The sequence below is a fragment of the Morus notabilis genome, unplaced genomic scaffold (genome assembly GCF_000414095.1).
Source record: "Morus notabilis unplaced genomic scaffold, ASM41409v2 Scaffold1112, whole genome shotgun sequence".
Classification (NCBI taxonomy): Eukaryota; Viridiplantae; Streptophyta; class Magnoliopsida; order Rosales; family Moraceae; genus Morus; species Morus notabilis.
Window position 1 is genome coordinate 19959 of NW_010367774.1, and position 10403 is coordinate 30361.

General features: G+C 37.8%; 1 protein-coding gene across 1 annotated transcript; it reads left to right on the forward strand.

Annotated features, from left to right (window-relative positions):
- Positions 1-489: 489 nt before the first annotated feature.
- LOC21389994 (probable serine/threonine-protein kinase PIX13) lies at positions 490-4074 on the forward strand. The gene is made up of 6 exons (XM_024175611.1): positions 490-942; positions 1243-1562; positions 2574-2709; positions 2819-2961; positions 3056-3179; positions 3277-4074. Exons 1-6 carry the CDS (start codon positions 873-875, stop codon positions 3735-3737), a joined length of 1254 nt encoding a protein of 417 aa, XP_024031379.1. The 5' UTR covers positions 490-872; the 3' UTR covers positions 3738-4074.
- Positions 4075-10403: the final 6329 nt, after the last annotated feature.

Consider the following 10403-nt stretch of genomic DNA (forward strand, 5'->3'; position numbering starts at 1 on the left):
TTTTCTTTTAATTCTCTCAATTCACTATTTAATACATAAAGTTATTACTTTTTTTAATTTATTTTCTATTTAAATAATAATATATCACATTAATAAAGTATATGTGTTAAATAATATACGTTGAGATTAATAAGAAAATAATGATATTTGTAATTTTCTAATTGTTCTAAAGTCTTAGAAGTTGAATTAATCAAATTTAATTTTTCTCGTTCTATCTCAGAATATCCATTCACTCGAAACTAATCTACTTCCTTTTCTACTTTTCATAAGCGGGAACGGGCTTTTTCCGACTGTTCTTTGTTTTAAAAATTTATTTTTAATTTTGAATTATATTTTTTAATTTTTTATAATATTTTTATCTCATAAAAAATATAAATTTAAAAAATTAAAATAAAAAATTATAATTTTAAATTCATAAATTAAGTCCCGCGTCATTTTTTAAACTATTAAATGCTTGTGTTTTTGGCTTTGTAAAAGTGTTGGAAAAACAAAAAACGTATTTACAGGAAAGAGAGGAGAGAAAAAGGCCAAAGGCTGTAGCTGCTTTGTTCGGATAGTGGGAAGATAACATGGAGGAACGCAAAGTCAAGGAAAGTTAAATGTAGCAGAGAGAGAGAGAGAAGAGAGAGAGACCCATTATAGTATTATTATTTTTGGGCTGAAAAATTCAAAGCAGAGCATTTATCTTCATCATCTCATCTACTTCTATAGAAGAGAAAAAAATAAAGGTCCTCTCTTTTGCTGTTTCTGCTTTGGACCTGAATAGTGAAAAGGCTTTTCTTTTCTCTTTCGTTGTTTGAGTGAGATCCAACGAGAGAGAGGGGGAGAGAGGAGAGAAAGAGAGATAAAGAGGAGAGAGAGAGAGAGATAAGATGGGAAATTGCTTGGGCTCTCCAGCTGATAACTTGGCCACACCAAGTACTACTGGCTATCTCAGCAATGGTAAATCTTATCTTTTTTTATTATTTATTATTCCATGGTTATTATCAGCTTTTATGTATAGTTCCTCTTCAAAAAGTCTTTATCTTGAAACTTGTTTACATGGTTGATGAGATTTGATTATATTGACCTCATATTGTCTAGAAATAGTTTGATTTTGATGGGTTTTGATGAATTTTGTGTGTTCATCATCACACAGTGGGAACTTGGATTTGTGAACTTGATCAACATAAAGAAAAAAAAAAAGAACTCCTTTCTTTTAATGCGGTTTTTTTATTTCAATTGTGGGGTATTTATTATCAGGGATATCCCAGACGACGAGTAATACGACATCCTCAGGAAGCAGCATCTCTCGGAACAGTAGATTCTCTGTGGCGAGCTGTGATGAGAATTACCCAAATGGGCAAATTCTGCCCACGCCAAACTTGAGGATTTTCTCTTTTGCGGAGCTGAAGACTGCTACCAAAAACTTCAGAGCTGATACGGTGCTCGGCGAGGGAGGATTTGGAAAAGTCTATAAAGGCTGGCTTGATGACAAAGGTCCCGGGAAAAGCGGAAACAGCATGGTAATCGCCGTCAAGAAGTTGAATTCCGAGAGCTTGCAAGGATTTGAGGAGTGGCAGGTAATTGAGCACAACTTGAAGGAGAAGGCAAAAAGTTGACTGTCTTTGAATTTCTTCATAGGCTTTTAGTTGCACTTGTTATGTCCAGTCTTCTGTATCAGACCTCCTTTTTTTGGAGTTAATATCAGTTTTAGTTCCTGATCTATAGGTCAAATCCCAATTGGGCACACGACTTTAAAAACATCCTCGAAAGGGTCCCTGACGTATCAAATTATTCAAAATTAGTTGTTATGATCAAAATATTTACAAGAAAGACATGTGCTCTCCCACAAAAAGTTCGAGTAAAAAAAGTTTCGTCAATGGGTTTTCTCACAAAATTTGAATTCATAATCAAAATCAACTTAAACATGTGAACCAAACGGGCAGTAAAGATTATATGCGGTTTAATAAGAGTTAATTTGGTAATTTTACATGTTAGGTCACGGCTGTTAAGAAAGAAGTCCTCTCTTTTTCTATTGAGATTTTAACTATTGGATGAACCAAAAAAACTAATTTTGGACAATTGGGTAGAACTCGTTCTGGGACATTTTAAAAGTTAGAAAGAAAATATTAGATTTGAGCTCCGTTTGTTGTCATGGTTTTTGCAATGTGGAAACATAGAACATCACACTTATTTTTGAATTATGCTTTTCTCATGTAGTGGGGAAATGCTCTCTCTGTAGTCAATTTTGTAGATGAAAAGAATCCCCGATTTTGTTAGTTAACCATGATTTAGAATTGACATTTACTTACTCAACTTGCTGCTTAATCCAAAGTATAGAGTGGTAAATGTTTTTGCAATTAGCATTCTTTAGCAACTTCACATGGGCTTTGTTGGTTATAGAAAACATTGGTAATGCATGATTGCAAAGATGATTTCGGAAGCTATAATCATGTAATATGATAATCTGTTTCATATCGGGCTTAAGTTCCTTTGATGAACTCATGAATGAAAATCAGTTGTTGTTTGGAGCATCACTATGCATTATTTTGTGAATCATATGCTAATTTCTTCTTCATTTGTTGTTGCAGTCAGAGGTTAATTTCTTAGGCCGGCTTTCCCATCCCAACCTTGTAAAGTTGTTGGGATACTGTTGGGAGGATAAAGAACTGTTGCTTGTATACGAATTCATGCAAAAAGGCAGCTTGGAAAACCATCTATTTGGAAGTAATGTTACCACCCCCTACATGCAAGCATTTTGTCTATATGAGCACTATTTTTAACACAATAAAACAAGTTTCTTCTGGTCATATATTGATGTTTTTCGGTTCTACAGGGGGCTCTGTTGTTCAGCCGCTTTCATGGGACTTGCGGCTTAAAATTTCAATTGGAGCAGCTCGAGGCCTGGCATTCCTTCACACATCAGAAAAGCAAGTTATTTACAGAGATTTTAAAGCTTCGAATATACTTCTTGATGGGGTAAAATTTCTGGTTTAATCTGCTACAGAGATATTAAAGCAACGGTATTGAGTTTTACTATTTATAATCTAACTTTTACTATTTGTACGTGCAGTCTTATACTGCCAAGATTTCGGACTTTGGCTTGGCTAAAATGGGGCCTTCAGCTAGTCAATCCCATGTGACCACTCGGGTAATGGGTACTTATGGTTATGCTGCTCCTGAGTATGTTGCCACAGGTAATCCTGGTTTAACTTCCGAACTTTCGTTCTCTTAAAGACCAACTTGGTCAGGCTCAAGGTCCTAATATTGGATTGATGTGTGCTGTCTGGACAGGGCATTTGTATGTAAAGAGCGACGTTTACGGATTCGGTGTTGTTTTGGTTGAGATCCTGACAGGCTTGCGAGCGCTTGATACTAATCGCCCCAGTGGGAAACATAATTTGGTCGATTGGATAAAACCATACTTGTCAGATAAAAGGAAGTTGAAAAATATTATGGACTCTCGGTTGGAGGGTAAATACCCGTCTAAAGCTGCATCCCATATAGCTCACCTTGCACTAAAATGCATAGAATCTGAACACAAGCATCGACCCTCTATGAAAGAGGTTGTCGATACATTGGAACGCATTGAAGCTTCTAATGAAAAGCCTAGGGAGCCGAGGAGTCGTTCCATCCGTTCCACTCGGCCCACGGCTGTGCGTCGACAAGGCCAACAGCCCGTGCACCATCATTCCCCGCTTCACCCGAGGGTTGACGAAGGTAGAGCCTACCAACACACACCAAGAGTTAGGTAAATCTTAAATAGGACTGCTTGTCAAGAAATGCAGGTGTTTGTGCCAAATGACATAAGCTGCTTTTAAGCAAGCATTTTGCTCTTATGATCTCTTGAGAAAATATTCCCATATCTTCATTTATGTTCTTTTGTGGAGTTGGAAGTGATAATTAGTTTGTGATTGTAATCGTCTCCTGTGCTAAACATGTGTCTTAATCAGTGAATCTGTAATTACTTGAATGGTTTTTAGTGACGTGACGTCTGCATTCTGTTGAGAGACGGAAGTCAATAATGCATTTGCCTTTGTTGTAGAGCAATTAGCGGTCACACAATTACGATACTTATTTCTTGCTTTTAAATGCGTGGATTTTATTATTTGATATTTAAAGGTGCCAAAAAAAAAAAAAAAACTTATGCCGTATAAAAATTATCTACGTTCATGTTTCCCCATTTCATTGTCATTGAAGATGATCAGCCGCGCATTTTCTCAACACAACCTTGGAAAGTTGTGTATTTTGGTAGCTGCGCGGAAGATGAGTTTTTATTGTGCATTTGCACCTTTTTTAATTCCAGACGTGTTATTCATCAATTTGCAACAAAGAAAAAAATATGGTTTCTGATTGTTAGTTTACCACTCTTTCACCAAATTCTCTCAAAACTTTTAACTGTTAGGGAGTATTATATTCCTGCAGTTCCCCTAGACGTGTGGACTCGGACCCAAGAAAGTATTGAACATGGACCAATCAATTGAGGGAATGAAAACAAACACCCAATATGGACCCATCAAAAGGGACAATAGGCTCAAAGAGAACATGAAAATGAGACATGTTGTTTAATAATTTTATTTATTTTTTTGCTAATGGTTCAATAATTAAGTTTGCAAGAGAACATGAAAATTTCAGGCATGACTCTAAACAAAATTTGTCAACTCGAAATTCAACCTCTCTGGGAACACTCGCGTCGTGATTCTGTCGTGACTCTCTCAAATTGACTGAAATATAAATGCCGAAAATAAAAGAAACACAAAAATTTATAGCGGCTCGGCATAATCTCGTTACCTATGTCCACTTGTGGATGCACTAAATCTCAAAGAGTAGAAAATTGTGCGTAGAGACTAAATACGGAGTTTAACCTTTATTTATAGGTTCTCCTGTAGACGATATCTCTTATCTCTAAATTACATCTTTCTATCTCATCCCCATATAGGGATATTCGTAGCTTTATCTCTACGTTTAATTATTTGAATTTAAATACATGATGACATGTGATAATCAATATATGTTCTCATATTTGAATTTGAATGTCAGATGAGGATTATCTTCTCTTGATTTGGCGGGCTTTATGTTGATCCTCTGCCTTCTCCCACACTTGTCGATTCCTCTACACATACATCATTGTGACCTTATTAGGACTTCTTGACCACATTACACAAAGTGGTATAAGATGCTCAACACAAGGATTTTTTTTTCACATCGGTACTCTCAACGGCTAAGTCCAATCGTGGCTTCTTTAGTTCTCGATGTCCTAAATAGGAGGAATAATCAAAGATCTTGACTATGGCGTAACAAGTTCAAGTTAAAAAAATAAACTTTTGGTATGTTTGATATCATAAATAATAAAAAAAAAACATTAAGGAGTTTGTTAGAAGGCTTATCTGGTTGGTTGGAAAGAGTTGGTCTCTGGCGAGGTATTGAATAGTGTCGGGGTTCAGTAGATTCGGAATGTCGATGTGTCAGGGATTGACACGCATACATATGCGATTTGTCAGAAGCGGATTCGACGTGACCGAGCTTCAAGGTAGATGATGATGGCGTAACAACAAGTTCAAGTTAAAAAAACAAACTTTTAGTATGTTTGATATCATAAATAATAATAAAAAACATTAAGGAGTCTACTGGAGGGCTTATCTGGTTGGTTGGAAATAGTTGGTCTCTGGCGAGGTATTGAATAATGTCGGTGTTCAGTAGATTCAGAAGGTCAATGTGTCAGGGGTTAACATGCGTACGTATGCAGTTTGTCAGAAGCGGATTCGACGTGACCGAGCTTCAAGGTAGATGGTGATGGCGGGACCTACGACAAAGAAGTGGGGGTCGGTTAGGTGTAAATTAGGCTGAAGGACGTGTGTCCTAGGACCCTATTTGTTGCCAAAATGACAAAAATGACCTGCAAAATATGTTAAAGAATCCGCAAAGACAAATAAAAGAACTTCGGGGATGAAGAATGATGGGAGGTGCGACCAAGTAGTTTATAGAGATCGAGGTTAAGAGGCCGAAGGTGCCTTGATAGAACAGTGCTTTAGAGACAAGCGTAGGCTGCTCCGAGAGTGAAATGAGTGACTTAAGTGGTGGATAAGGTTTGGAAGAGAGTGAGAGTGATGTTGGTGAGGTGGATAAGGTTATGGTGAAAGGAACTCCAAGAGTAGCACGTGTTGCTCTGGGAGTGAAAAATGACGCTTGGAGCACTTGCTCCGACAGTGAGCGGAAGTGACCCCGAAAATGAAGACTTGAATGTTGCCGGAAAATGTGTGAAGAAACTTCGAAGAACTTTGAGATGGTGGTGGAAATGGATTGAAAATTGTTTTGGGAAAGTTTCCAAAGCTAACAACACTCGGAACCTTTGAAGGACTTTGAAGGAGCTTGAAGAACTTCAAGTCTCTGTAGCAAGAGACTAAAGAAGTCTAGTGGAATAGAGTGATCTAAAGAGGATGAAAGTAGTGGTTGGTGATGATGATAGATTAAACTTGTGAAATGAAAGAGATAGGGGGGGTATTAGAAGTGAAGTTGGTAGGATTTTGGCAGCAGCTCCGGAGGTCCGTACAACATGCTTTGACGGACGCCTGCATAAGCAATCCCGATGGAGCAAAACTTTCTGGCACATTTCTAGAGTTGAAAAGGAAATTGGTTGTACATAGAATGAAGACTTCTTGGGACTTGCTCTAGAGGTGAATCGGCGATGCTCTGAAGGAAGCATGCATACGCAATCCAAATGGAGCAAAGTGATCAGAAGTCTTTCCGGGATTGAAGAAGAGCTGGTCCGAAAATGGAAAGAAAGGTTCATGGTGGCTGCTCCAAAGCTCAATCAAGGACGCTCTGATGGACTTGCACACACAATTCTTTAGATTAAAGTGATCAGGTGACTTTCCCGATTGACAAGGAAAATATCAGAAAATGGAAAGATTTGGAGGCAAAGTTCTGGATTTGAAACTGACGTGAAGAGTTCCAAGGTTTGAAATTCTCAATAGTGCTTGACTTAATTTTGTGCTCCGTTAACTTCCTCTTTTGGAGGTCTAATCGCATATCAGACCTTGTTAGAGATGATTTATACGATATAGGCTAAGCAGTTGTCAAGTTGGCTATGACATGACAGTTACTTCAAATGAAGCTGCTTCGACGGTGAGCATGCTTCATACGAGGGCTGCTTTCAGTGAAACTGCTTCGAAGGGTGATCGTGCTCCAAACGAAGATTGCTTTGATGGTGAGCTGGGTGAGAAGAAGTTCAAAAGAAGGATGCATGACACGAAAGAGGCTTCGTTAGAACCTCTGTTGGAGTCAAAGCATTGAGAATCAATTTTGACAAAGAGGAAGAGGTTTTAAGGCGTGGACTTAGGAATTTTGGGCTTCTAGAAGGACGAGAGGGAGGCTTTTTTGAAATTCTCCATCACCTATTTGTATTTAATCCGATTAATTCTGAAAACTTCTAAGTGGGATTCAAATTGGATCGAATCAAATGACAAACGGGCCTACTTGACCACACATGACCCACGAAACCATAACCCACAGGAGAGCGTGGCTTGAGTTCACGAAGCAAGCCCAATAATGTTGTGTGATGCCATGGTTGGGCTTGGACCCTCGAATGGGCCTGGTACAAAATCGAATATCAACATGTAGAAAATGCCAGACTTCATTTGCCTCCATTGGGAGTGTCAGATTTCCTACGATATTGCGTCCTTTGGGCTTTGTCTCTCTCGTTGGAGTAGATCTCAGTGTTGGTTCCGTTTGTGGCTGTGGTCGTGAGCTTGGGTGGGGTTTCTCTATGGTCAGGGGTGCCTCACGTTGCGTTAGTTTTTAGGAGGTGGGCATCTTCGGGGGTTTGGGCTCTTAAAGTGTGATGACTCTCTTAGGAGAGAGCGTGTTGGGAGGGTTGGCCTTCGGCGACTATAGGTGCCTTCACGAAATGGCTTGATGGAACTTTAGCTGCGGCGACTCTGGCACATTTCAGATCTGCTTTCGCTGGCTTCTTTGGCCTTATGAGCTGCCTTGTTTCCGTTTTTCTTTTTTTACTGTGGTGTTAAGTTTTCACTTCCATTTTGCAGTATATGGTTATGTCGAATAACAATGATGTATTTTCCACCGCTTAAGTTTTATGTCTTGTTTTCTTGTGTTTGTTTTAAGTTTTTAATAACGGAGGTGGTTTTTTCGCTGACTCATTATTTTGTTATGTTCTATTCGCTTGAGATGTTTTTTGACGGTGTTAGTAGGTGACCTTTGGAATACAGGTATTTTAGACTCAATTGATCAGAGTGTGTTTTCATCAATTGCAGAGGTGTGTTTTCAAAGAGCCATATGTTTGCTCATTCCCCGTTCCAGCCTCCCGTTGTAGGAGCTTAGTGCACATTTTCTTCCCTTCGCGCTTTCCCAATAGGTGGTAGAACCAGTCAAATCAATAGTCAGGATTAAGTTATACTTGTATTGCTAAGTCATTTGTATAAGCATTAGCGTTTATACTTTTGTGTTTTGAAATACTATTTACCGTTTAGGCTTGTTGGAAAAACGTGTCATCCAACAACGACATGGCGTTTCCTTGAGAAATTTTAGTGCAATCCCCAATAACGACTATCATAATATCCGTAAAATGACAAATTGTTTTTGCAATGAAGTCGTGTGTAGGCGTGTAATTCAGCCGGGTAGGCTCGGGTTAGGCCGAAAAATTGGGCCGAGCCGCACTGTGCGGGTTGGGAAAATTTTGGGCTGCAACACCCTCATAAGCCCATAAACCTGTAACCTGTCGGGTGACCTTGGGTAGGCTCGGGTTACTCGGGTTACTTCAAATCAAGAAAACCTAATAGTAGCCCATTTATGCCGGCAACCTTATTGTGAAAAATTGGGCCATTTATGCCAGGCCCGACAGCCTATTTACTCAGGTTACACATACAGTTATCACTAATACAGAGGAAAATAGAAGTCTTATTGTGAACTTTTTAAAAATCTTCGTCCCTTCATCAATCAAGGCACGCTTGACTCTAGGCTCCAAAAATTGGTTATGATTGATGCCAGCACACCACATGTGTTGACTTTTTTTACTAATTTGCTCTCACGATTTCTCAAAAGGAATTTGATAAAAGGTGCAATATTTTTCAGAAAGAGCAGAAGAATTAACAAGCGAAACAATCTCCATAACCAATTAGTCCAAAAACTAAAACAATTGAAAGTAAAAAATCCACAACACATAGAGTGTTTGAAATCCTAAAAGTAACGAAATCATACACCAAAAGACCATCAGAAACAACATTGCTCCAAAACCCTAATGACAAAGCATCCGACATGCGTAAACCCAACCAAACTTGATCAAAAGGAAAAGGAAAAGGGGGGAAAAAAGCAATAACCTTCACGAGAATCCAAGGGCTGGGAGTGCTTGATACTGACGAAAGAAGAAGAAGCGAAGTCGGAGGTAACACAGTCTAAGGGTTTGTTTCCCCCTCTGAAACTTCTAAAAAAGTGGTTCCAACTCTCATTGCAGAATAATGAGAAAAATAGGAAATGAATGAGAAGAAGAAGAAGAAGGAGAACGGAAATAATGGGATGACTACTAATGTCAAACCCTAGGGTAATAAACATTCGGCCGGGTCAGCTTCCTCGGGTTCAACTGAATCCGACCCGGAACTCGACCCGCACTGTGCGGGTTTAGGGGTAATGTATCCAAAAAAATTTAAAAAAAAATTCCACTATATTCGGGTAGGGTAGGGTTGGCTCGGGCGGGTTCGGGCTCATTTCTTACACCCCTAGTCGCGTGCTTCTTCACGAAAGAAGAAAGACATAAGAAGTAGGGGTGTTTGCGGTCGGTTTGGGCTGTTTTTTTTTTTTTTTTTTTTTTTTTTTTTTTTTTTTTTAAAAACCCCCAAAAAAAAAACACCAACCAAACTAAAAATAATTTTTATTTTAGACAGTTTGAGCGGTTTGATATTTTTGACAAAAAACAAATTGAACAAATCACTTGTAAGCGGTTTGAGCTGTTTGATTTTAAAATTAAAATAGATTTTAATAATTCATAAAAATTATAAAATTGTTAATCCATAAAAATAAAAATAAGTTTCAAATTTACAATATAACTCAAAAATAATAAATGTATGAAAGTTCACTATTTAAAATTTTAATACAAACTAACAAAAATATAATATGATGTATTTTATAAGTGTAGAACTTTTATTATGACCAATAAAAATTAAAATAAACATAAAAAATATTTAAAAAATTTAAAAATTTAAAAAATTATATATATATTTAAGTGAATTATACGGTTTAGGTGGATTGAGGAGTCAAAATTATAAATCAAACCGTTTAAAAAATTAAATTAAAAAATCAATCAAACTGTTTAATAATTTAAAAATAATTAACGATTTAGTTGGGTTCCATTTGGATTAATTTTGCGGTTTAGCGGATGTTTTGAACACCCGTAAGAAGTATGCGTCCCT